The sequence below is a fragment of the Chiloscyllium punctatum genome, chromosome 37 (genome assembly GCF_047496795.1).
Source record: "Chiloscyllium punctatum isolate Juve2018m chromosome 37, sChiPun1.3, whole genome shotgun sequence".
Classification (NCBI taxonomy): Eukaryota; Metazoa; Chordata; class Chondrichthyes; order Orectolobiformes; family Hemiscylliidae; genus Chiloscyllium; species Chiloscyllium punctatum.
In genome coordinates this window covers 6,521,980-6,549,817 of record NC_092775.1, presented here as the reverse complement: position 1 = coordinate 6,549,817, position 27,838 = coordinate 6,521,980, and the positions used below count along the sequence as shown (strand labels likewise).

General features: G+C 43.2%; 1 protein-coding gene across 2 annotated transcripts in view; it reads left to right on the top strand.

The window, feature by feature from the left end:
- Positions 1–271: 271 nt before the first annotated feature.
- Positions 272–27,838, top strand: part of angpt4 (angiopoietin 4) — a 150,161-nt gene continuing 122,594 nt past the window's right edge. For both annotated transcript variants that reach the window (XM_072556170.1, XM_072556169.1), the window contains exon 1: positions 272–1,069. In XM_072556170.1, the coding sequence (XP_072412271.1) occupies positions 779–1,069 (291 nt within the window). In that variant the 5' untranslated portion in view covers positions 272–778. The remainder of the gene's footprint in view (positions 1,070–27,838) is intronic.

Sequence of the window (27,838 nt, the reverse complement as noted above, 5' to 3'; positions counted from 1 at the left end):
AATGATTGATATTTGGGAAAATCCTGTGTGTGCTGAGCTTCAAGAGTCTACAAGATATAATTTTCTCGTCTCCTGCTGGAGTTTTGATTGACAAATCAGCAGCAGATTGTGTTGTGCCCGTTCCCTCTGTACTTTGTGTTTTAGCTGGGTTGTGATGTGATAGGGGACTGTGCATTCTTTCAGTCACCAATCACATATCCAATCAATCTTGTAACTCGACACCCATTGCACTGGCAACCAGAGGAAAACTTGCAAAAATCATCAGGGAGCTTTTAATGTTGCTCGCAGACTGGCTTTTCTCAGTTTCACTTGAGGATTGGCTGCAAATGTTGCAGAGAGAGAGAAACAGAGAAAGATAAACAGAGTTAGAGAAAGACAGACAAGAGGAGGATACAGTGAAAGGCAGACAAGAGCAGGGACTGCAACAGAAAGTCAGTGAGAATCAGAGAGCTAGAGTGTGAGACAGAGCAATAGAGGGAACGTGAAAGATACAGAGAGACAAACAGAGACGGTGACAAGAAGAGAAAGGGGAAGCAGAGACAGAGGGATTAAATGTAACAGGAGCTGGATTAGAAGGATTTTGACAGTCAGCTGGTGGAAGCAGCAAAGCTGCATTCCTGTCAGAGTTGTGTTGCCGGGTCTCGGACTGATTCAGATTCCTGCCTGAATGTGGTTGGGACAGGGCTGGAGGTAGACCAGAGATAAACACAGCATTCAAACAGTGCCTGCTAGCCCTTGGCCAGGGTGGAGAGGAAGGCAGGCACAGGCAGTGGATAGAATGTGGGGACCAGCTCTCGCTCTGAATTTACTTTGGGTTTCGGTCAGTCTGACCGGGTCCAGCAGCCAGTGGCGCGGAGCGAACAGTCCACGTGGGCACTATCACCGTGTCCAGTATGGGCACTGCACCTACACCTTCGTCCTGCCTGAGCCAGGTCACTGCAGAGCCAACAAGCAGCAGGACACCAACGCTCTCCAACGGGACGCTCCACCCAGTGAGCCAGACACCTCCCTCCAGAAACTCCGCCATCTGGAGACAGCGACAGAGAACAATACCCAGTGGCTGCTGAAGGTAGGATCCTTCATGCACTCAGGCCTGGCATGTGTCTCACCCATCGCTAACCGTTTTGAGAATGTGCTCGTTAGCTCTGTTCTTGGCCCAGCAGTGGTTTGATATAACCCAACACACTCATTAGACAGCAAAGAGTTAACCATGTTGTTGTCCTTTTATTTGAATGGGGAAGGCAACAAAAATGGAAAACTATCGGTCATCCAACACCTTTTATCAGGAAAACTTTAGAGTCTGTTATGAAGGACGCAATAGCCAATTGTTTAGAAATATATAATTTGATCAAGCAGAGTCAGCCTGGTTTCATGAAGGGGAACTATTGCCTGATAAAAGTATTAGAATTCTTTGAGGAGGTAACAAACAGGATAGAGAAAGGGGAGCAGTGCATATAGTTTCAATTTCAGGAAGATATTTGATAAGCTACTGCACATGAGGCCACTCAATATGATAAGAGCCCATGGTGTTGGGGGCAGTGTATTAGATGGATGATTGACGTTCTAACAGAAGACAGAGGTACGGCAGAAGGAGAGCATTTTCAAGATAACAACCCTGTAACTACTGGAGTGCCACAGGGATCAGTGCTGGGGCTATGTTTATTTAAACTATATATTCATGACTTGGTTGAGGGAAGGGAATGTACTATCGACAAGATAGTGGTTGACACAAGAGTAGAGGGAAGACAAGTATTTTGCGGTAACAACTTGGATGTGAATGTGGATGGTATAATTAACAAGTTTGCAAATGACACGAAAATCGGTGGTGTTGTTGATAGCGAGAAGGATGGGCTCAGGCTACAGACTGATATTGATCAGCTGGTAAATTAAGCAGAGCAATGGCAGATGGAAGTTAATCCTGGTAAGTGTGAGGCGATGCACTTTGGGAGGCGTAATAAGGGAAGGATATACACAATGAATGGCAGGTCCCCAGGGTGTACTGAGGAGCAGAGGGACCTTGGTGTATAAGCCCATAAATCCCTGAAGGTGTCAGCAAAGGGAGACAGGGTGGGGAAGGAGGCAGATGGGATGATTGCCACCGTACAGGGCGGCACGGTGGCACAGTGGTTAGCACTGCTGCCTCACAGCGCCAGAGACCCGGGTTCAATTCCCGCCTCAGGCGACTGACTGTGTGGAGTTTGCACATTCTCCCAGTGTCTGTGTGGGTTTCCTCCGGGTGCTCCGGTTTCCTCCCGCAGTCCAAAGATGTGCAGGGCAGGTGAATTGGCCATGCTAAATTGCCCATAGTGTTAGGTAAGGGGGAGATGTAGGGGTATGGGTGGTTTGCGCGTCGGCGGGGCGGTGTGGACTTGTTGGGCCGAAGGGCCTGTTTCCACACTGTAAGTAATCTAATCTAATTAACGGGTGTAGAATATAGGAGCAAGGAAGTCTTATTACAACTTTATAATACGTTAGTTAGGTGGAATACTGTGTTCCGTTCTGGTCACCAGACTGTTGGAAGGACATGGTTGCACTGGAGAGAATGCAAAGGAGATTCACCAGGATATCACTCTGGATGAAGAGTCTCCATTATGAGGAGAGACTGGATTGGCTGGGATTGTTTTCTCTGGAGCAGAGTGGGCTGAGGGAGGATCTGATTGAGGTCAACAATGTTATGAGAGGCATAGATGGAGCAGATTGTGAAAATCTTTTCCCCATGACAGACATGTCTCAGACCAGAGGGCACAAGTTTAAATGAAGATCAAATGGTTTAGAGGAGATATGAGAAAGAGTTTTTTCATCCAGAGGGTGGTAGAAATATGAGTCAGGCTGCCTGAGAGGATGGGGAGGCAGGTACTGTCGGAACACGTAAAAAACATCTGGATGAGCATTTAGCATACCAGGGCATAGTAGGCTAAAGACCAGTTTAGTTTGGTATTTGTTATTCAGCACAGACAGTGTGGGCCGAAGGGCCTGTTTCTATGCTATATGACTGTATGACTGACTGTAGGATGTCACAAAGAGTCTGTAGAGGGATGTAGAAGCTAAGCCCAAGTGCCAAAAACGTGATAGATTATTTAACTTGGAGAAAAACTGCAGGAAAGATTTGGGAGTCTGAGAGTATAAATCACACAAAAAAAAAACAAGGATCCAAGTTCAGTTGGCAACAGGGAAAACACATGGAATGTTGGCCTTTATTTCAAAGGGAGTGGGGTATAAAAATAAGGAGGTATTGACTAAACTATGCCAGGTAGTAGTTGAACTGCAGCTGGAGCATGAGCATTTTTGGACTGTTATCAAAGGAAAGATACACTGACATAGAGACGGAAAAAGATAGTCAGGATCTAAAAGTTGAAGTTCTAAATTGGAGGAAGGCCAATTTTGAGGGTATTAGGCAAGAACTTTCAAAAATTGATTGGGGGCGAACGTTCGCAGGTAAAGGGACGGCTGGAAAATGGGAAGCCTTCAGAAATGAGATAATGAGAGTCTAGAGACAGTATGTTCCTAAGAGGGTGAAAGGCAAGGCTGGTAGATATAGGGAACGCTGGGTGACTATAGAAATTGAAGTTTTCGTCAAAAATAAGAAGGGAGCATACATCAGGTACAGACAGCAGAGATTGGGTGATTTCCTAGAAGAGTATAAAGGCAGTAGGAGTATACTTAAAAATGAAATCAGGAGGGCAAAAAGGGGACAGGGCGTAGCTTTGGCAAAAAGGGTTAAGGAGAATCCAAAAAGATTTTATAAATACATTAAGGACAAAAGGGTAACTAGGGAAAGAATCAGCAAGGCCACCCATGTGTGGAACCACAGGAGATGGGGAAGATACTAAATGAGTATTATGCATCAGTGTTTACTATGGAGAAGGACATTGAAGATACAGAATGTAGGGAAATAGATGGTGACATCTTGAAAAATGTCCATGTTACAGTGAAGGAAGTGCTGGATGTCTTAAAATGCATAAAGGTGGATAACTCCCAGGACCTGATCAGGTATACCCTCAACTCTGTGGGAAGCTAGAGAAGTGATTGCTGGGCCTCTTACTGAGATATTTGTATCATCAACAATCACAGGTGAGGCGCCAGAAGACTGGAGGTTGGCAAACGTGGTGCCACTGTTTAAGAAGGGTAGTAAGGACAAGCCAGGGAAGTATAGACCAGTGAGCCTGACGTTGGTGGTGGGTAAGTTGTTGGAGGGAATCCTGAGGGACAGGATGTACATGTATTTGGAAAGACAAGGACTGATTAGGGATAGTCAACATGGCTTTGTGTGTGAGAAATCATGTCTCACAAACGTGATTGGGTTTTTTGAGGAAGTAACAAAGATGATTGCTGGGGCCAAAGTGGTGAACATGATCTATATGGACTTCAGTAAGGTGTTCGACAAGGTTCCTCATGGGAAACTGATTAGCAAGGTTAGATCTCATGGAATACAGGGAGAACTAGTCATTTGGATACAGAACTGGCTCAAAGGTAGAAGACAGAGGGTGGTGGTGGAGGGTTGTTTTTCAGACTGGAGGCCTGTGACCAGTGGAGTGCCACAAGATATGGTGCTGGGTCTACTGCTTTTTGTCATTTATGTAATTGATTTGGATGTGAATATAGGAGGTATAGAACATAGAACATTACAGCGCAGTACAGGCCCTTTGGCCCTCGATGTTGCGCCGACCTGTGAAACCAATCTGAAGCCCATCTAACCTACAGTATTCCATTACCATCCATATGTTTATCCAATGACCATTTAAAAGCCTTTAAAGGTGGCGAGACTACCACTGTTGCAGGCAGTGCGTTCCATGCTCCTACTAGTCCCTGAGTAAAGAAACTACCTCTGACACCTCTCCTATATCTATCGCCCCTCAACTTAAAGCTTTGACTCCTCATGTTAGCCATCGCCATCCGAGGAAAAAGGCTCTCCCTGTCCACCCTATCTAACCCTCTGGTTATCTTATATGTCTTAATTAAGTCACCTCTCAACCTTCTGTCTAATGAAAACAGCCTCAAGTCCCTCAGCCTTTCCCCATAAGACCTTCCCTCTATACCAGACAACATCCTAGTAAATCTCCTCTGAACACTTTCCAAATCTTCCACATCCTTCCAATAATGCGGTGACCAGAACTGTACACAATACTCCAAGTGCAGCTGCACTAGAGTTTTGTACAGCTGCAGCATGACCTCGTGGCTCCGAAACTCAATCCCTCTACCAATAAAAGCTAACCCACCGAATGCCTTCTTAACAACCCTATCAAACTGGGTGACAACTTTCAGGGATCCATGTACATGGACACCAAGGTCTCTCTGCTCATCTGCACTACCAAGTATCTTACCATGAGCCCAGTAGTCTGTATTCCTGTTGTTCCTTCTAAAGTGAATCACCTCACACCTTTCTGCATTGAACTCCATTTGCCACCTCTCAGCCCAGCTCTGCAGCTTATCTATGTCCCTCTGTAACCTGCAAAATCCTTTGTCACTACCCACAACTCCACGACCCTAGTATCATCTGCAACTTTACTAACCCATCCTTCTACACACTCATCCAGGTTATTTACAAAAATGACAAACAGCATTGGACCCAAAACAGATCCTTGCAGTACCCCACTAGTAATCGAACTCCAGGATGAATATTTCCCATCAACCACTACCCTCTGTCTTCTTTCAGCTAGTCAATTTATGATCCAAACCGCTAAATTACCCTTAATCCCATGCCTCCATAGTTTGTGCAATAGCCTACCATGGGGAACCTTATCAAACGCCTTACATAATCCATATACACCACATCAACTGCTTTACCCTCATCCACCTGTTTAGTCACCATTTACAAAATCATGAAGGGTATAGGCAGGATGGATAGAGACAAGCGTTTTCCCAGGGTGAAGAATTCAATAACGAGAGGTCGTGCTTTCAAGGTGAGAGTGAAAAGTTTAAGGGGGATACACACGGTAAGTGCTTCACACAGAGGGTTGTGGGCATTTGGAATGCGTTGCCAGCAGAAGTGGTAGAGGCAGGCACGGTAGATTCACTTAAGATGCGTCTGGACAAATGCATGAGTAGGTGGGGAGCAGAGGGATACAGATGCTTAGAGATTGACAGGTTTAGACAGTACATTTGGATTGGCTCAGGCCTGGACGGCCGAAGGGCCTGTTCCTGAGCTGTAAACTTTCTTTGTTCTTTGTTCTCAAAGAACTCAATAAGGTTTGTGAGGCACAACCTACCCATCACAAAACAGTGTCGACTATCCCTAATCAACTTATTCCTCTCTAGATAATAATAAATTCTATCTCTTATAGCCTTTTCCAATACTTTACCCAGAACCAAAATAAGGCTCATGGTCTATAATTACCAGGGTTCACTCTACTCTCCTTCTTGAACAAGAGGACAACATTTGCTATCCTTCAGTCCTCTGGCACTATTCCTGTAGACAATGACAACATAAAGATCAAAGCCAAAGGCTCTGCAATCTCCTCCCTGCCTTCCCAGAGAATCCTAGGATAAATCCCATCTGGTCCAGGGGATTTATCTATTTTCACACTTCCAGAATTGCTAACACCTCAATTCCATCTAGTCTAGTAGCCTGTTTCTCAGTATTCTTCTCAACAACATTGTATTTTTTCAGTGTGAATACTAACAAAAAATATTCATTTCGCACTTCCCCTATCTCCTCGGATGTCTAGCGTGGAGATGACACCAAAATTGGAGGTGTAGTGGACAACGAAGAAGGTTTCCTCAGAGTACAACGGGATCTAGATCAGATGCGCCAATGGGCCAAGGGGTGGCAAATGGAGTTTAATTTATATAAATGCAAGGTGCTGCATTTTGGAAAAGCAAATCAGGGCAAGACTGATACACTTAATGATAAGGTCATCGGGAGTATTGCTGAACAAAGAGACCTTGGAGTGCAGGTTAGTAGTTCCTTGAAAGTGGAGTCTCAGGTAGATAGGACAGTGAAGAAGGTGTTTTGTATGCTTGCCTTTATTGGTCAGTGCATTGAGAATAGAAGTTGGGAGGTCATGTTGCGGCTGTACATTGGTTCGGCCACTTCTGGAATACTGCAGTTCTGGTCTCCCTCCTATAAGAAGGATGTTGTGACACTTGAAAGGGTTCAGAAAAGATTTACAAGGGTGTTGCCAGGGTTGGAGGGCTTGAACTGTAGGGACTGAACAGACTGGGACTATTTCCCCTGGAGGCTGAGGGGTGATCTTACAGAGGTTTATAAAATCATGAGGGGCATGGGTAGAGTAAATAGGCTAGGTCTTTTCCCTGGGATAAGTGAGTCCAGAACTAAAGAGCCTAGCTTTAAGGTGAGAGGGAAAAGGTATAAAAGGGATCTCAGGGGCAACTTTTCACCCAGCATGTGGTGTGTGTATGGAATGAGCTGCCAGAGGAAGTGGTACAATTACAACATTTAAAAAACAGCTGGATGGGTATGTGAATAGGAAGAATTTAGAGTGATATGGGCCAAATGCTGACAAGTGGGACTGGATTTACTTTGGATATCTGATCAGCATGGACAAGTTAGATCGAAGGATCTGTTTCTGTGTTGTGCATCTCTATAACTCTGTGACAATGGAGGCAGTCCAGAGAAGGGTCACTTAACCGATACAAGGCGTAGAAGGATTGTCTTTTAGGGAGAGGTTGAGTAGGTTGAGCCTGTACTCATGGAAGTTTAGAAGAATGAAACACTGAGGGAACTTGACAGGGTAGATGTGGAAGGTTGGTTCTCTTTATGGAGGTGTCTAGGACCAAAGGGGCAACATCTCTGAATAAGCAGTCACCTACTTAAGATAGAGATGAGGAGGAACTTCCTTTCAGATGGTAATGAACAGATGGAGCAAATATGATGGACTGAATGGCCTCAATTTGCTCGTATATCCTATGCTGTTTTGATTTATGTGAGACCAGAGTCTTATATAAACCTAAACCAGGTAAGAATGATGCATTCCAGTGAGGTACTGAGGGCGTGTTGCAGAGTCAGAGAAGCTGTATTCAAAACCGATGCAAATCCATGACCTGACTACTCTCTCACGTGGCTGTTAAAATATTCCATGCCACTGCCATGATTCTCAGGCAATTATCCTCAGTACTTATTCCTCAATGATCAACCCTAACAACAGAGTCTCCATTAGTGTGTTGGTGTCATTGGGGAGTTTGCAGTGGGGAATGGAATAAAGCATAGGGCTGACTGGTGTTCCCATTCATTTCCAGGGCCAACGTTTAAAATTGCTGGGAAGTAGGGTTACAAAATCCTTTGGGATCAAGTGAGATCATGAAAGGAGTTTTCTTTCAATATTTATTTTTTTTCTGGTTAATTATTCATCTGATGAAATACCCCTCTGATTAAATACCCTTCTGGTCAAATACCCCACTGATACAGTGTCCCACTAATTCAAAGCCCCACTGCCAGCTTCTAACAATGCTCTGTAGTTAAACCTTTGCTCCTTTGGCTCAGCCTGGTGCTTCTGGTTTGACTTCTGTTGGTTTAAGTGAAGCTCTGATCCTCTGATCCCCTGCACATTCAAAGTTAGCAGCTTGGGGGTTCCTGACACCTCAACCAGGATCTTCAGAAGTCAGGGAAATCCTGACCCCCATCTTGTAAAATCTGCTTTTCCACTGCCCTAAAGCAACAGAAAGGCTGCCATCCTTATCTGATCTGGTCCGTATGCGACTCCAGACCCACAGCAGCACGGTTACTTCTAGATGTCTTTCAAAAGAAAGCAAGCCACTTAGTTCAAGAGCATTTAGGATTGGACTATCCTTATAATCCCCGCAGCCCATGAAAGAATAATAAACAAAATTGATCCCAACTATATTGAAAATTAATTCGTGCGATGTGGCCATTGTTTATTGCTGATCCCTGATGGTCTCTTGAGAACGAGGTGGTGAGCGGCCATCTTGAAGCATGTGGCACAAGGACATAATGGAGTTGTCAGCTCCAACATATTACCAGGTGAGAGGAGGAACCATGGTACTTTCATCTGGTTAGCTGGTTAAGAGTTAACCAGATGCTATTGGCAGTGCATCTGGGACTGTCACTCAAATTGCCAGACACACTTATCTTCACTTAAAACAAATCATGTGGGATTGTTGAAACATCTCACCAATACACCTCAGTTACAGCTCTCTCTCCCTGTGATTGGCAGGGCACATCTATCCTTGATCATACAGAGAGCTGTTTTCCTTACACTGACATCCCAGGAGCTCAGCGATCCCAACTATGGACACTATTCAGGGGAAATGGTGGAGCCCTTTCCACCAACACTAACCAACCCCCTTCCGCTCCCACATCTCAAAGAAGTGACAGCAGATGATTCAAAGGTAACATTTACAAGGCTGAGATTGATAGATTTCTGACAGCTAGGGTCAGCAAGGAATACAGTGCAAAACTGGGTAAATGGTTCTATGATGAACCATTAACCTCTGGAAGAGAGTTGACAGACTGAATGGTCTGCTGTTTATATGATAATAGGCTGTGATATCACTCTTCCCATGTCAAACATTAAGGCAGGCAAGAAAACAGCTCAATGAAATAAAAGCTGACACTGGGAAATTGGGCAAAGAAGAGGTTTTTGTGTGACTTTGTGATGGTGCCAATAAAACAGGAAGCAAGGGAGAGTCTGAGAATCATAAAATTGCTATGACACAGAAAGAGCTCTTTCAGGGCATTATGTCTGCATTGACTCTTCAAATGAGCATCATTACTAAATGCCACACCCCCATACCCTTGCACGTTATTTGTATTTAAATACCCCTCCAATGCCTACTTGAATACTTCAATTGAACCTCCATGCAGCACATTTCCAGCAGTACATTCCAGGTTCTAACTACTCACTGGGTGAAAAAAGAATTCTCACATCAGATTTGCTTCTTTGGCAAATTACTTTAAATCTTTGCCCTCTCCTACTTGTTTCTTTTATAGTTTCTCTCCCCTATCCCGTCACGTCTGCCTGTGACTTTGAAAACTTGACCGGGTCTCCTCTCAACCTTCTTCATTCCAAACAGAACAAAGAATCCCAGTTTCTTCAATCTTCAGGAATGGTTCCAGGAATGAGGAACTTTAGTTCTGAGGATAGATTGCTCAGAACTAAAGTTCCTCATACCTGGAACCATTCCTGTAAATCATTTCTGTGTTCTCTACATTGCATTCAAACCTTTCCTGATGCCCATCACTGAGGAAAGAGAGGGAGAATGGTTGGGAACCAAAAAATGTAAAAACATTGAAAATGAGAGCAAGGGTAGGCCATTCATGAGTCATTAAGTTTAACAGCATGGAATCAGACCTTTCTGTCCAACTCATTCACACTGACCAAATTTCCCTAACTAAACTCTTCCCATTTGCCTGTGGTTGGTCCATATCCCTCCAAACCTTTCCTATTCATGTACTTTCCAAATGCCTTTTGAATGTTGTAAATGTACCTGCGTCTACCCCAGCTATGGTTGATTTCCTACCTCAGTTCTCACTTTCCTACACTATTCCTATATCCTTTAATTTCCAAATATGGATACGTGGCTTCCTCTGCCTGTCATATCCTTATACACCTCGATCAGGTCTCCCTCTCAATTTTTGCTGCTGAAGGGAAAACAACTCCAGCCTTTTGAATCTTCCCTTGCAGCTCAGACTCTCCAGTCCAGGAAACATCTTGGTTAATCTCCTCTGTACCCACTCCAGTATAATCCTATCCTTCCAATAATGTGGTGACCAGAACTGCACACAGTACTCCAGTTATGGTCTAACTAGCGTTTTGTACAGTTCCAGCATAACCAGTAGGCTCAGTGGTAGCACTGCTGCCTCACAGTGAGATGAGTTATCTTCCTCCCCAGCCCCACCACCCCCCCCCCCCCCCCCCCCGCCCCATTTATCTCTCAGCCGCCCGGCCCACAAGCCTCATTCCTGATGAAGGGCTTATGCCCAAAACGTCAATTTTCCTGCTCCTCAGATGCTGCCTGACCTGCTGTGCTTTTCCAGCACCACACTTTCGCCTCTGATCTCCAGCACCTGCAGTTCTCACTCTCTCCTGTTCAATCAAACTTGCCAAACATGACCTTCCCTTAATAAATCCATGCTGACTAACCCTGATTAGTCTGTGCTCCTCCATGTGCAGATGTATTCTGTCCCTCAGAATTCTTTCTAAGAGTTTCCCACCATAGGCTACACTGACTGGCCTGTACTTTCCTGGTCTAACCATTCCTTCCTTTTTAACAGCACCGGAGTTTATAGATGATTTTAGAAAGCACTGTGCAACATACTAGTTGCAACCGATCTGTATTTTATTTTTTAATTCAATTAACTTTACCTACTGTAATCATATTTTAGCACAAATAATGTTCCACAATATAGAAAATGGAAAAGAATAAAGTTGCATAAGCACCAACAGTGCCACAACCATTCCCATGTGAGGTTAAATTATTTCATTTGTAATGCCATCCACACCCAGCTGAGAGCAACAAAATACATTATCATATTGAAGGCTCCAGTAAGTTGGAGCAGCGTGGTGGCTCAGTGGTTAGCGCTGCTACCTCACAGCACCAGGGTCCTGGGTTCAATTCTACCCTCAGGTTAGTGGATTGGCCATGCTTAAATTGCCCATAGCATCCCGGGATGCGTAGTCTAGGTGGATCGGCCTTAGTAAATATGGGATTACGGGGATAGGGTAAGGGTCTGGATCTGGGGGTGGGCGAGATGCCCTTTGGAGGGTCAGTACCAACTCAGTGGGCCAAATGGCCTCTTTCTGCACTGTACAAATTATATGACAATGATCTGAATGATGTCAGACAGAAAAGTAAAAGCACTTCTCTCTGTTAAGTGCAAGTGTAGAATGGGCATGTGTACTCCATAACCTCATCTCCTAAACAAAGACGTTGTATGACCCGGATCTGGGACTATGCTGAAGTTGCTGAAACAGAGTGCTGGATTAAGGAGGTACAGCCTCTACCTTAATGTTAGCCCACACACCTGTGTGCCTGGGGAATGTAAAGTTTTTACATAATAGTTAATTGTAATAAATGTCCATTGGATTCTTCAGTACCATTAGATCCACACCCAGTTTCTTGTATTCTCCGAGGTAGCAAGCATGACCACTTCAGGTAAAATATCCTTCTGGAGGTGGAGCACTCACACTACCTCTTTGGTCAAATATTTGGTCCCATGTTCTCCCTCTGTATGTCACCTAGTGTCAGGTTGGTTTGTCGACTTTCTGAGAAGAAGTTGCTTGCTTTCTATTACTTGGCTAGTTATAGTTGTGATTCCAAATCAGAAACTTGTGCATTTAAACCCATCACCCCCTGGAGGTCCTAAATTGGGCTGACATTTCAGTCGAGCACTGGGAGTATTGTGCTATCAGATAAGGTGTTAACCGCTTTAGTTGGAAGCAAAAGTCAACCCCTGGCACTATCTTCGGAACAGCAGGGGGGGCTCTCTCTGGTGTTCTAACCAATATTTATCACTCAATTAATGTCATGAAAACTGTTTCCAAATAAAATACTGAAGATGTTGAACTCGATTCAAACATAAAGCCAATGCGAAGATTGGTCGGGTCAGGCAGCGACTGTGGAAACAAAGGCAGAGCTAATCTTTCAGGTTTCATATGGAGGAATTTTCATTACTAAGGCTGTTTGAGGAGTTTTCTGTGTGCGAATTGACTGCCTCAATTCCTATGTTACAGCATTGACTAAATTTCAAACAGTACTTCATTAGCTTTGGAGTGTTTTGCAAAGCCCTGATGTTGAGAAACTTGCTGTGGCAAAAAAAAGCCTTCCTTTTTTGTCCAATTAGCAAAAAACGGATGAAGATAATGTTGGACTTGAAACCTTTAACCTCTATTCCTTTCTCCAAGGTCACTGCCAGAAGTGTTGAGTTTCTCCAGCGATTTCTGTTTGCATTTCACATCATGAATGAGCACAACAACAGATTCGGAGCCAGAGAGCTATTTTAGGTAGTCGTTTGAAGTATTTAATTTTCCAGTCCATTAATAGAATGCTTCCAAGGATGAATGATCTGAGTAGATGGAGAGGGTGCAGAAACTGGGGTTGTTCTCCTTTTAGTAACGAATGTGAAGGGAGATGTATTACCTTCAAAATTTTTAAATATTTTTGAGGGTAAGTCAGAATAAATTGTTTTCAGTAGCAGATTCAGAGGGATCTCACTGAAACAGATAAAATTCAACAGGACTCACTAGACTGGCTGTTTCATCTGATGGGAAGAGTCGAGGACAAGTGATCAGGCTCTCAGTACAGACCCTGAGGTGAGATGTTCTGGAGTGGACATCACTGTCAGAAATGTTACTCATTGCTCTACATTTTGCCATTTTATTTTATAAACTTTTGTTACTGCATTTCTAAGGAGTTGTAACTGGAAAATGTCGATTTAATATTTTTGTCAGAAGAATCAAAAGTGACGTGAAGAGTGTTTAATTAATTTTATGATCTGGAATGCAGGTCCTGAAATCGTGGTGGAAACAGATTGAGTAATAACTTCCAAAAGGAAATCAGACAAATATTTGAAGAGAGAAGGAAAATCCTGGGTAACAAAGAGAGGGAGAATAGGAGAGTGGGATTAACACCCTCTGTGTAAAAAAGTTGCCCCTTAGGTCCCTTTTAAATCTTTCCCCTCTCACCTTAAACCTATGCCCTCTAGTTTTGGAGTCCCCTACCTTGCTATTTACCCAGATTGAATAATGCTCTCAGGTAGCAGCACAGGGGCAGAAGGATGAATGGTCTCCTCTTGTTTCGTATTGTTCAGTGATTCCATAATATAAATCAGCTGCAGAGGAGGTTGGAAAGATTCCAATACAAACACCAGAAAATAATTCAAATTCATCCTATTCATTTTATGCCCTCAACGTCCGCTCAAAACCCTTATGCATCAGGGAAAAACCTGGAGAAAATGCAATGAAATATTTTTATTTGTGTTTCACCCAAAGCTGGTGCCTTTGCCCAAAGCAAACGAAGGCTCTAAGAGCTACAGCCTGATTGGCGAATGCAAAGGTTTAACGATTTTTTTGAATTTTTGCAAATTTCAGCTAATGTCTGTTTAAAGTGTGGATTTTATTTTGAAGTTTGGTGATGAGAATTTCAATCTAATTGTTCAGTGAAATGGCATCCTTGAGTTTAAAGTGAAAAGGACTCTCACCCAACTATCAGTCAAATGTTAATTCTTTCAGCTGGTTCTTATGAAAGGAGTTCTGTTGTCTTTGAAAGATCCATACTCTCGGGAAGATATTTTCAGGCACTTGTTTGCCCTCGTTTGCATTTAATGTTCCTCGCTGTTTCCTCTGTTCCTGCGCTGTGTCGGATCAAGCTGCTGCAGAGGTGAAACCCAGACACTGCAAGTCAGTTTGATCAGTGAGGAGACAGGCTCCAGCCCTGGCTACAGACTAAATAGAAGCAGGATTATTTCCTGATGAATTATTTATTACCAATCTGCCGCTACCAGTGAGTCTGCTAAACTCACACAACAGTGCAGCGTGACATGGAATGATTTCAACTCTCTTGGTATTTTCGGGATAATTTGTAAGGATATTAGAGGTAGGAGCTGATGGGGACCATTAGATCTGTTCTACCATTCAATAAGATCATGTCTGACTTTCAAACACAACTCCAATTTACTGCTCCACTCCATGTTCCTTGACTCTTAAAATAATCTATAATTCTATTTATCTCAGTCTTGAATAACTTAATGACTCAGAATTCTAAGGGCTACATATTTTTAATTTGAAGGATAAACAGAATGATTTGAACACTGCTGTATTGCAAATAATTAACTAGCTTGTTTTTACAGTTTGAAGCAATTAGAGTCATAGAGATGTACAGCACAGAAACAGATCCTTTGGTCCAATCTGTCCATGCCAACTAGATATCCTAAATTAATCTAGTCCCATTTACCAACATTTGGCCTCATATTACTCTAAGCCATTCCTATTCAGATGACTTTTAAATGTTGCAACTGTCCCAGTCTCCACTATTTCCTCTGGCAGCTCATTCCATACATGCACCACCCTCTGTGTAAAAAGGTTGCCCCTTAGGTCCCTTTTAAATCTTTCCCCTCTCACCTTAAACCTATCCCCTCTAGTTTTGGACTCCCCAACCCTGAGCAAAAGACCTTGCTATTCACCCATTCCATGCCCCTCATGATTTTATAAACCTCTATAAGGTCACCCCTCAGTCTTTGACACTCCAGGGAAGTTAGCCCCAGTCTATTCAGCCTCTCCCTATAGCTCAAACCCTCCAACCCCGCCAATGCCCTTATAAATCTTTAGTGAACCCTTTGAAATTTTATAAAATCTTTTCAATAGCAGAGAAACCAGAATTGAACCTAGTATTCCAAAAGTGTTCTGTTTGGCGCAACATGACCTCTCAACTCCTAGACTCAATGCAATGGTTTTCACTCATAGGATTCTTAACGGGCTGGACGGGATAAATGCTGAGATAATGTTTCCCTTCATGGGAGAGTCCATGACAGAGGGCATAGTCACAGAGAGATGTGAGGACAGGGTCCTTGTATATATTTAAGGTTGAGATAGATAGATAGATTCTTAATCAGGGGAATCAAGGTTTATTGGTAAGGGCAGGCAAGTGGACATGAGGAATGCCAATGATCCTATTGAATGATGGAGCGTGTGTGAGGGCCCATTCCTGTTCTTATTTCTTATGGTCTTATTGGTGTTATACGTGGGGTTTGCAACTCTCGGAGAAGTTAGATTTTGATATTTTTGTGAGACTAGCTGGCACCTGGTAATTTTAGGCAAAAGTGAGGATGGCAGATGCTGGAGATCAGAGTCGAGAGTGTGTTGCTGGAAACACACAGCAGGTCAGGCAGCATCCGAGGAGCTGGGGAATTAACGTTTTGGGCAAAAGCCCTTCATCAGGAATGAGCCCATTCCTGATGAAGAGCTTTTGCCAGAAATGTCGATTTTCCTGCTCCTCGGATGCTGCCTGACCAGCTGTGTTTTTCCAGCACCACACTCTCCACCTGGTAATTTTAGACTAAGGAAAACAAGACTGCCCAGCAAAAGCTTTTTGGATTGGTTTTAAGATTCAGTTTGTTACAGAACTGAGGAAAGAGCATTTATACTCAGATTTCCAAAATCCTGCATACCAAGCCAGATCTCCCTCCTTCTTCCTCTGCAAGTTAAAGAAAACAAGTTCTAAAATAACCTAGAAAGGATCATCTCTAACTCAAATAAAAAACCTAGGTCCAACTGACCAGCTGCCAAATTGAGGGGTGCACATTGTCAATATTATTGTCAAAAACCAAAGAATTGTGAGAAAACCACCTCATTTCACCCTTATGGTTTGAACTCTTCACCAATAGAATTTCTTCCTTTCATTTATATTTCCTTCCATGATATTTCTGCAGAATCATCTGTTGGGCCTGTCCTACTTATGAATTAATATGTCCATGTTTGGATTTACAGGAGCTATCATTTGAGATTGCATATTAGCAATTCATTATCCATTTTGCCACATGTTAGAGGATGTTTGTTGATAATTAATAAGCTTTTGTTTTCTTGTGAGTTGATTCAGCCTGGTGTGAGTTTCTTTTCTTTCTGAGAGTGTGGACACATTCAGGCATTAACTGTAGTAGATATTAAATTGGTCGTTGTGGGGCGGCACAGTGGCTCAGTGGTTAGCACTACTGCCTCACAGCGTGGGATTTGCACACTCTCCCCGGGTTCAATTCCCGGGAATTGTGTGGGGTTTGCACACTCTCCCCATGTCTGCGTGGGTTTCCTCCAGGTGCTCCAGTTTCCTCCCACAGTCCATAAATGTGCAGGTTAGGTGAATTGGTCATGCTAAATTGTCCCATAGTGTTTAGGTGCCTTAGTCAGGAGTAAATATAGGGGAATGGTCTGGGTGGGATGCTCTTCAGAGGGTCGGTGCGGACTTGTTGGGCTGAAGGGCCTGTTTCCACACTGTAGGGAATCTAAACTAATCTAAATTGTCACCACTGGTGATACCTTGTTGAGTAGGAGAGCTTGAGTTCCAGCTCTCTTCCCATCAGGCTCATGTCAGCTTTGATAGCTTTCAGGGGTAGAGCGTTCCAATGATTTGCAACCCTCAGTTGAAGAAAATTCTCTTCATTTCAGTTTGAAATGATTGTCCACTTATCCTGAGAGTGAACCCTCTATTGTCCACCCAGGAGAAACATCCTCCCAGCATCAGTCAAGCTTCTTCTGAATTTTACATTTCAATTAGATCACAACTCATTTTTTAAACTCCAGGGAATATTGAGTGTACACTCTGTCACCTGTCATTTACCTCGCCAAAGAGACTGCAGGGGTTGTTGGAGGGTCCAGATCGTTAGAAACCACAATGCTAAAAGCTTCTTCTCTGTTGGTGACATAACATTTTACAGCCGGAGCACATGGTCAGTGAAAGCCCAGAAGAAACATCACCTTCCCCTCACCCAGTCTCATCTTAAAGACTATCTGGAAATGCTCAGTTATGAACAGCATAAGTCCCTCCTCCTTGTAACTTTGAGATGCTTCCTTGAAGGCAAGTGTCTCCTTTTAAATGTTGTCATTGTGCTTACCTCCATGACTCCCTCTGGCAGCATGTTCCATACATGCACCACCTCCTGTCTGAAAAGTTACCCCTCAGGTCCTTTTAAAGTCTTTCCCCTCTCCCCTAAACCTATTCTCTCAAGTTTTCAACTCCCCTACCCTGGGGAAAATATTTTGGCTATTTACCCTATCCATGTCCATGTCCCTCATGATTTTTAAACATCATGTACTGAGATTACCCCTCAGTCTCTGATACACCAGGGAAAAATAGCCCCAGCCTATTCAGCCTCTCCATATAACTCAAACCTTCCCATCCCAACAACATCCTTGTAAATTTGTGATTACTAAGCTTAGTGATCTCAGACTCAGCTCCACTCTCTACAACTGGATCCTCAGTTTCCTCCCACAGGCCACAATCAGTGAAGATTGGGGACAATATTTCATCCTCACTAACACTCAACACTGGAGCCCCCCCAGGGGTGTGTACTCAGCCCCCTACTGTACTCACTGTATACCCATGACTGCATCGCCAAATACCAGACTAATGCCATTTACAAGTTCGCTGATGACACCACCATTGTCAGTCGAATCTCAGATGGCAACGAAACAGACCACAGGCAGGAGGTGGAAGACCTGGAAAAATGATGCACTGCAAACAACCTAGCTCTCAATGCCGGCAAAACCAAGGAACTCATTATTGACTTTCGGCAGGATGTTACTCATGCCTCCCTACACATTAATAGCAGAGAGGTGGAATGAGTCGAGAGTGTCAAGCTACTGAGGGTGGTCATCCACAACAAGCTTTCTTGGACCTTCATGTGGACGCACTGGTTACAAAGGCCCAACAACATCTCTTCTTCTTCAGGCAGCTGAGGAAATTTGGCATGACGGTGAATACCCTTGCCAACTTTTATAGATGCGCCAACAAGAGCATTCTGTCTGGATGTATCACTATCTGGTACGGTAACTGTACCATTCAAGATCAGAGACGGTTACGGAGAGTGGTGAACTCGGCCCGGACAATCACAAAGGCCAACCTCCCATCTATAGAATCCATCTACCAAGTCTGTTGTCAAGGAAAGGCCGCCAGCATTCTCAAAGATCCATCCCACCCTGGCAATGTTTTTCTACAACCTGTACCATCGGGGAGAAGGTACAGAAACCTTAACACACGCACCAGCCAGTTTTGAAACAGTTTCTGCCCTTCTGTTGTTAGAATACTGAATGGACTCACAAACTCTTAACATTCGCCTGTACCTGTGTTTTTGTTTTTGCCGCAGTTTACCTACTATTTACTATTGATGCTACTTAACTCTGATCTGGCTGTATTGCTTGCGAGACGAAGCTTTTCACTGTGCCTCGGTACATGTGACAATAAATTCAATTCAAACCTTTTCTGCATTCTCTCAAGTTTAACGACATCTCCTGTCGAATAGGGACCAGTATTGTACGCAGTATTCTAAAAGTGGCATCACCAATCATCTGATTTGTGTTATGGCACATGATTAATTTCATTTCCCTTTGTGCTAGACCAACACCTCAGTCACGTTCATTGGCTGTGACAGGGAAGCAGAGAGGTTCTGCTCAGACAGTATAAAACACTAGTAAGGCTGCAGCTAGAACACAGGCACCACATGCAAGATGTGATCAGATTGAGAACTGAAGACATTTGCAGGGATGTGCCAGGAGTATGTCAGAAACAATGTATAATTTTAAGTTCTGAGGAAGGGTCACCAGACCCAAAAGGTTAACTCTGATTTCTCTTCACAGATGCTGCCCAACCTTCTGAGTTTTTCCAGCAACTTCTGCTTTTGTTTCTGATTTACAGCATTGGCAGTTTTTTCACTCTTTATAATTTTAAGTTTCCTTGACATTTTATATTTTGTGCATTAAGACCTGAGGGAGACGTCGTTTTCATATATCACTTTTTTGGCCTGGTGAGCTCAGCAGCAAGAAGTCTGCAGTCTTTTTTGGTCGCATGCATCTTAATGAGGTTTTACAGCCCTGGCAGTGAAAAAGTGGGGATTCATAGTTTAGGATAATTAACAAAAAAAATATGAAAAGTATACCGTTGCCTAGCGACAGGGGACTGACAATGCACAGATACATAGAATAATGCAAAATCAGTTTGGGTTTACCGGAGAATGGAGACAAAGTGTTAAAGTCTTTGGTAAGGAAGGAAACTGCAAGGAAGTCAGCTTAGGGAACTTGTATTTTCTCTGAAGTTAAAGTAACTGTGAGTTTCGTTTGCAGTATGTTTTAGGTGTCTCAGGGTGAGAACTGCCGAAGAAAAGCATCCAGTCAATGAACAGAAATTTATCGGAAGGTATCCAGTTAGCGTTGTATAAGCCTGAGTGTCAGTGTGGAAATGGTGATGAATCTTAGCTGGGGTTTGAGTGATTATATAGATATGGGTGGGACAGAAGGAATGTTGTATTATTGAATATTGATAACAGGAATAGGGCGAATTTGAGTTATTTTCTGGTGTTTGTATTGAAATATTTCCAACAGCTTTATTGAGTCTAAGATATTTCATTCTTGTTCCTGTTTAATAAACTTTTTGTTTTTGTGTTAAAATTACATTGGCAGGTTCATTCAGTCACTGACTCCCACAGTTTATAACAAAAATCAGGTTAGAGTCTACCAAGCCAGGCTTCACTCAGACAGTGACTTTGTCCAGGATGAGAGGTGACTTGATAGAGGTGTACAAGATGATGAGAGGCATAGATAGAGTGGATGGCCAGAGACCTTTTTGCAGGATGGAAATGGCCATCACGAGGGGGCATCATTTTAATATGATTGGAGGAAGGGTTAGGGGAGATGTCAGAGGTAGGTTCTTTACACAGAGAGTGGTGGGTGTGTGGAATGCACTGCCAGCAGTGGGAGTAGAGTCAGATACCTGAGGGACATTTAAGTGACTCTTGGATAGGCACATGGAAGTTAGGACAGTGAAGGGTATGTGGGTTAGTCTGATCTTAGAGTAAGCTAAAAGGTTGTCACAACATTGAGGGGGGTGCCCTACTGTTCTATGTTTATGTTTTATGTTCTATGTTCTATCAGCTGAGATCAGGCCAAATTAGAATCGATTAGATTAGATTCCCTACAGTGTGGAAACAGGCCCTTCGGCCCAACAAGTCCACACTGACCCTCCGAAGAGAAACCCACCCCCCTATATTTACCCCTGACTAATATACCTAACACTATGGGCAATTTAGCATGGTCAATTCACCTAACCTGCACTTCTTTGGACTGTGGGAGGAAACCGGAGCACCCGAAGGAAACCCACGCAGACACGGGGAGAATGTACAAACTCCACACAGATAGTTGTCTGAGGCGGGAATTGAACCCGGGTCCCTGGCGCTGAGGAACAATTAGATAAGCTGAGGTATTCCCTCTGAAAAAAAGGAGTTTTAATTAAATCAAATTATGGAATCTGGAATTGGTGGATAGGAAGATCTATTCCTTTAGCAGAGGAGTGAATTACCAAAAAGCCATAGATTCAGACCACTTGGTGGAAGGATAAACAGATAATCAAAAAGTTATATTTTTCAGCCACAGGGTAGAGGGTCTGCCTCCAAAAAGGGTAAAAAAAGGCAGAATGTCTCTTTGCATTAAAAACGTGCTTGAGATGTTGTACCCTATACAGGTACAGGTGAACAGCTAGGAAGTGGGTTTGGAAAAGATTACTCTCCCGGGGCTGAATGGACTCATTCTATGTTTTCTACACATTGCCAAGATGAAAGGAGCCAGTCTGCCTGAGACTGAAAACAACAAAATGATCGAGACTTGAGGCTGGTGGCAAATATGGACGTCTAAAAGACAACATGGGTAATATCGACTTAACTAGAAGCAAAGTGAAACTGAGGGGTGTTAGTAAGTTTAGTACACATCACATCACCATGAGCAACAGTGAAGATGATCAAAGGAATGTTGTGCAACAGGTTTGGCTTGCTGGAGGCTTAGTGAGAGGGACTCTATGGTTTAAACAGGCTTTAATGATCATCCTGGCAATCCCGCCACCCCCCCCCCCCTTTGTTTACAATTCCCCCTGCGCTGGCTCAGAGTCATTGTCAAGGTCCACTCCAGGACACTTGGAATGCTATTCTGTTTATCCATTACACTGCTGGCCCTTGAATCAAGGGTCTGACTGCTTGCTCTGACAGTTGAATGTGTTTGTGCAAAGGCTTTTGAAATACTTTGTACTTTCCACAGCTGGATGCAGGATCTCATTCCATATCCTCAACGGTTAAGTAGCTCATTACCTACTTGAGAAGCTAATTACAGAACTTGAGTAGATGGTAGATTTGTGGTTATGAGAATAAATCCATGGTTCCAGAGTTCAAAATCTCACAATGAGAGATAGAAGTGAGAATAATCAGACAATCTATCAGATAGCACCACAACCAAGAGATCAAAGATGCTGGAAAAAAATATGGAAGTCTGTGATGAACTTCATATCCCAGTAGAATGGAGATGATTGGGTGATTACCGCTTTCAATCGAATGGTAGAAATTGATTTTAGGGGCATTATTCCCTGTATGAAACTCTCCTGCACTTTGCTAGAGAAATAATGCTGCTGTACTCGAGACAGTTTTCTGTGGTTTCATTTGTTAATTCTCTTTGCTCCCATGGAGCCTCTGGTTAAATCGATTCTCTGCTTTCTAATTGTTGTCTGGAAGTTCAGAACTTGAGTATTGCAGAAGAAAACAGAAGGGACGAAGGTGTCCACATACTGTGCCTGTTTCAATGCAATAAAATAGGTGGCAGCCACTCCCTGGTTCATTTCTCAGGGTAATGCCTTGATCAATCAAAGTCAACTTGGCTTTTGTAAGAAATGTAAATGGCAGTTAACTGTCGATCATCACCTAACTGATTATTTCTCCATGGCAATGACTCTACCAATCAGAGTCTACCTAATAACTAATGACCACCCTCCACTCACACAGTATACATGTTGTTTTCCCTTTTGTTTGTTTTTTTTCTGTGAATTCGCCTGATGAGTGGAAGGCAAACACATTGATAAAATCTGTCTTTTCCTTTACCAATATTCCATTTTCTATGTAAATAAATGTTATTCACTGCATTTCTATCACCTCAATGACTGTCAACACCCACTCTAAGAACACTTTGGAATACTCTGCTTGAGTGATTTGGTGAATGTAACACAGCTTAGGAAGAACAGGAGCCTTTGGGCCTAAGATTCCTGGAACTGTTCATCACTGGGTATATCCCTATCTCAACTCCCATAGAAACCTACAGCACAGAGAAAAGTCTTTCAATCCATCACACCAACACTGGTCAAATACAGCCACTTAACTGTTCTAATTCCATTTTCCAACTCTTCACCCAGTATCTTGTATACCTTTGCATCGTAACTGTACATCGAAATGCTCTTAAATGTTGTGAGGGTTTTTGTTATGTCCACCCTGATAGACAGTGAATTCCAGATTCCCACCACCCCCTGGGTGAAAAGACTTTCCTCACATCGTTTATAAACCTCCTGCCTCATCCCTTAAATCTATGATTGCCCCCTTAGTCATTGATCTCTCCACAAAGGGGAAAAGTTTCTTCCTGTTTATCTTCCTTATGCCCCTACTCCTTTTATCTATCTTAATCATGTCCCCTTTCAATCCCCTCTGCTCTAAGGAAAACAACCCCAGTCTGTCCAATCTCTCTTCATAATTGAAACGCTCCAGTACAGGTACCATTCCGGTAAATTCCCTTTCCACTCTCTCCAGTATTATTGCATCCCCCTCCAATACTGTGGATTCCAGAACTACATCTCTATCATTGAATTGAATTGAATTGAATTTATTATCATGTGTACCGAGGCACTGTGAAAAGTTTTGTCTTGCGAGCAATGCAGGCTGATCACAGAGTTAAGTAGCATAAATAAGTAAATAATAGGTGAACAGCGGTAACAACAAAAACACAGGTACAGGGCGAATGTTAAGGGTTTGTGAGTCTTAATATTGATAGATCAATGTAATTACACAATCATCTAACTGCCAGAATGATGCAAAATGAACTTAATAAAAGACAGAAGAGCATCTGTTTATCATCAAAACCAACACGTACACTGCTGGAGAAACTCAGCAGGTCTGGCAGCATCTACGGAGAGAGAAACAGAGTCAACATTTTGAGTCTGGTATGACTCTGTTCTTCATACTTATTTTGTTCTACAACCACAAACAACAATATTGACTCTCAATATTCACAGATAAGAACATAGGTAAGTGTTGCCCACAGCCCAAGAATAAAGAAATGGAAGAAACCCTCCAATGTTACAATCACATTTATGGCAGATCTTAAAACCGACACTGACAATATACTCCCTCCTGCGTCAGAAATGTCAATACCTGCCAACTGCCTGTTCTTAGGAACACGGGAACACAAGTAGGTGTGGGCTGGAAACCATGACAAAGTTAACACAAGTCATGTCTTCTGTGGTGAGCGGGTGTTCAGAAGCAGGGCTAAGTGAGAGTGTGAGATGGAGCAGTACATTAGCCTTTAATTCTGGTGAATTGCAGTTAGTCATAGTGTCAGCTAAGGTTCAGGGCTCAGTGGTTAGCACTGATGCCTCACAGCACCACGATCCCAGGTTCGATTCCACCCTTGGGTGACCGTCTGTGTGGAGTTTGCACATTCTCTGCATGGATTTCCTCCAGGTGCTCCAGTTTATTCCCACAGACCAAAGGTGGATTGGCCATGCTAAATTGCCCATAGTGTTAGGTGTGTTAGTCAGAGGGAAATGGGTCTGGGTGGATTACTCTTCGGAGGGTCGGTGTGGACTGGTTGGGCCGAAGGGCCTGTTTCCATACTGTGGGGAATCTAATCTAAACACATAATTTCAGCTTCCATAACTTGAGTACAAAAATCAATTGAGTACAAAGAGCTTCTCTGGTCATCACAACATTGTTGTTTGGGGGAGTTTGTTGTGTGTAAATTAGCTTCTCTGTTTCCTACATTCCAGAAATGATTGCTATTTAAAAATTACGAATTGGCCTCAGAACACTTTGAGGTGACCAGTGTCATGCAAAAACCTACAAAGATGCAAAACTTGTTCTTTCGTTCCTTCTGCTGAAAGTGGTTTTGTGATTTCTCTGCTTTATGCCTCACAAGGAAAGCACATAGTCCCTGAGCACAGAACAGCCGAATTAATGGGACAGAGATTTGTTGGTTGTGTTACATCCTGCACTGATCTAGTGCTCCTTAAAAATAATCACCCGGTCCTCCATAAACTGAGTATAGGGGGTCCCCAGTTTGCCAATGTCTGGCTTATAAATGCTCGTACTATGAATGCGATCCCATACAGCGGTGTCATATTAAAGATACAATATGCAAATGTCTCCTATACTGGCAGACAGCTGTTTTATATAGGTAAAAACAATGACTGCAGATGCTGAAAACCAAATACTGGATTAGTGGTGCTGGAAGAGCACAGCAGTTCAGGCAGCATCCAACGAGCAGCGAAATCTATAGTCCTGCATTGTGTTGCAACTTGCATACCAATCAACTTGTGAACAGACTCAAGAGCAGAATTTGTTTGCATCCCAGGGACTGTCTGGATCACTGAAAATCTAGCTGTGCTGATGAAGTTTGTTGTTTTGCACTTATCAGAACAGATGTGAGAATTTCAATTTTCAAAGAACCCAACAAGTTATACAGCTTGAGAAAACTGGACAGGTTGGTTGGTAAGTGAAATCTGCTGGGAACAATTTGTCCCATGCTCCTTTGCCACAGCAACACCTTGACCAAACAGACAACTTTCCAACCAATCAGCACCTCCTTTCTCATGAGGATAAACATAGTTGCCCACTTCTTTGGAATTCTTGCATGTGTCCTGATGAAAATTGTCCCTTTCACAAACTTCTCAGAAGTAAAAAGTTGTTGAGGCACTTTACAGGAGCAAATGTCTAACAAATGTTGATAGCAACAATTGTCAAGCAATGACCAATTCCCCTAAACATTCAACGATGTAACCATCACTTAAACCTTTCAATATCCTGAGGGTTTCCATTAGTCAGAAACTTAACTGGACCTTTCATTTAAACCCTCTGCTGACTACAGCCTGGGAGTTTTGCAGAGACCTTCTGAATGCTCAAAGTCTATCCATTATCTACAAGGCACAAGTCAGGACAGTGAATGAATACTCTTGATTGAATCAGTGCAGCTCCAACAACATTCAAGAAACTTGATACCATCCATGAAAAAGCTATCTACTTCATTAACACAATCCCACCACCAACCCCTTCAACATCCATTCCCTCCACCAGGGATGCACAATGCAACAGTGAGTGTGATCTACAAGATGCATTGCAGCAAAACACCAACAACACCTTCTGACCCACAACCGCAACCATCTAGAAGGTCAAGGGCAGCAGATACATGGGAATGCCATCACCTGCAAGTTCCCCTCCAAGTCACAACCGCCCATATGTTCAATTGAATTTTCGATTTATCATTCATGTATTTCTCATTTTTTGGGAACTATATCATCATTCCTTCACTGTTGCTGGGTCAAACTCCAGGTACACCCTCTTTATCAGCACTGTGAGTATCATTACACATCATAACAGTACTCCCTGACCAGTGTAACTCAGAATGAAGAATAAGTGCTGGCTTAGTGCAGTGATGCTCACACGCCAAGGATGCATCAAAACTGACCCACGTACAGTCTCAGCACAAGTGGACCAAAGGTTTGATCAAAGAGACAGAGCACTTTAAAGAAGGAAGGGGATGTGGAGAAGTAGAAAGAGAGGTTTAGAGAGAGCATTCAAAGCTTAGGACCCTGACAGGGCCATCAGTGGAAGGCCAATTAAAACTACGAATGGTGTAAAGACCAGAATTGGAGGGAAGCTATGATCTTAAAGACTTTGTAGGGTACAGCCCCCTTTTGAGTTCAGCTGTCATTCTGGGAACATCTAGATTCAGGTGAAATGGTTGAGGTAAATTTTAATATCTGGGGGTGACCAGAGACCACTGTTAATAGATTGGCCCCTATTCAGTTTGTGTCCTTATTGGAGGAGGCAGGTGACTGAATCTCAACCACCACCTTCCCACCCTGAGCCCTCCTCAGAATGCCCAGGGTACAGAAAAGCCTATGGAGGAGCTGGGAGTCAAGTGCCTTTTTGGATCTGGATGGAGAGATCAGAGCTCCAAAAGGCAGCAGCCAGTCACACCTTGGGACCTTGGTCTCAGGAATCTTTGTTGTAGGATGCTGAGACCCATGGCCAGGTGAAGAAAGGAGAATCAATCCAGTTATCCTAGACTCATTGTGCTAAACAGATTGACAGAAGACAGCTTGGTGTAACCCTCTATCTGACCCTCAAATTCACACCCACTTGCTAACCCAGAGTTACAGGTAATCTGATGTTCTCTCTCAGACTACCTCTCTGCGTTTTTCACAATTCACACTTCCGTATTCTCTCTCCTATTCACTCATCTGACCCTCAATCTCACTCTCTATCTCAAGCTTCACTATCTTTCACTCTCACACTGACACACAGGTCTCACACTCATTCTCATTCACTCATTCCTCACAATCAGTCTCTCTAACATTGGCTCCAACAGTCCTTGCCTCTCAGTCGGACACTCTCCCTTTCTTACACGCACATTGTCTCTGTCTTTTGTAGCCTTCCTTAAACAGTCTTGCTCTGTCTGTCTCTCTCTCTCTCACACACACACACACACACATGCACACACACAGACACAGCTGGCTGACTTGGCATTTTTGGTGCATTTACTGGGATAGGTTTCGCTGGTCCAATCACAGCCTGGGCTCCAGTAATTTAACAAATTGCTGATTGATATCACACATCTTATAAATCAAAGGAAAGTTAATTCCTTGTTGTTTCTGTTCCTAGCAAGCCCTATCACACAATCGTTGAGATATTGCATCATTGTAATGAGAATATGGAAGTAGGTCTTCCTTTGCTAGGAATGGGTTTGGGGAGGTTTGAGGACTGGGCAGACAATATAGATATTTACTAAGTAACCAGCTCAGAGTTGTTATGACACACCTCTGGACCAGATGGGTCCTGAGATAGGTACACTACCACAACGACCGTTGGCCAGGAGGTTTACTGATCAGCAAATGTGGAACAGCTGGTGTGAACTGGGAGAATTAATGTTCCGTGACTTTCACGGTATTCCCATTTCTCCATACTATTCCTACATACTAACTTTCAATATTGGCCAATGGCATTGTGATAACCTGAAAAACATAAACAAGAACTCCAGATATAATATTCTAAGTAAGTTTCAATCATCTGGAGGTAAAGAACAATGTGTTAGCCATGTTTGGCTGTTCTGGGCCAATACGGAGATTATGTTAGGCAGAACCAGTC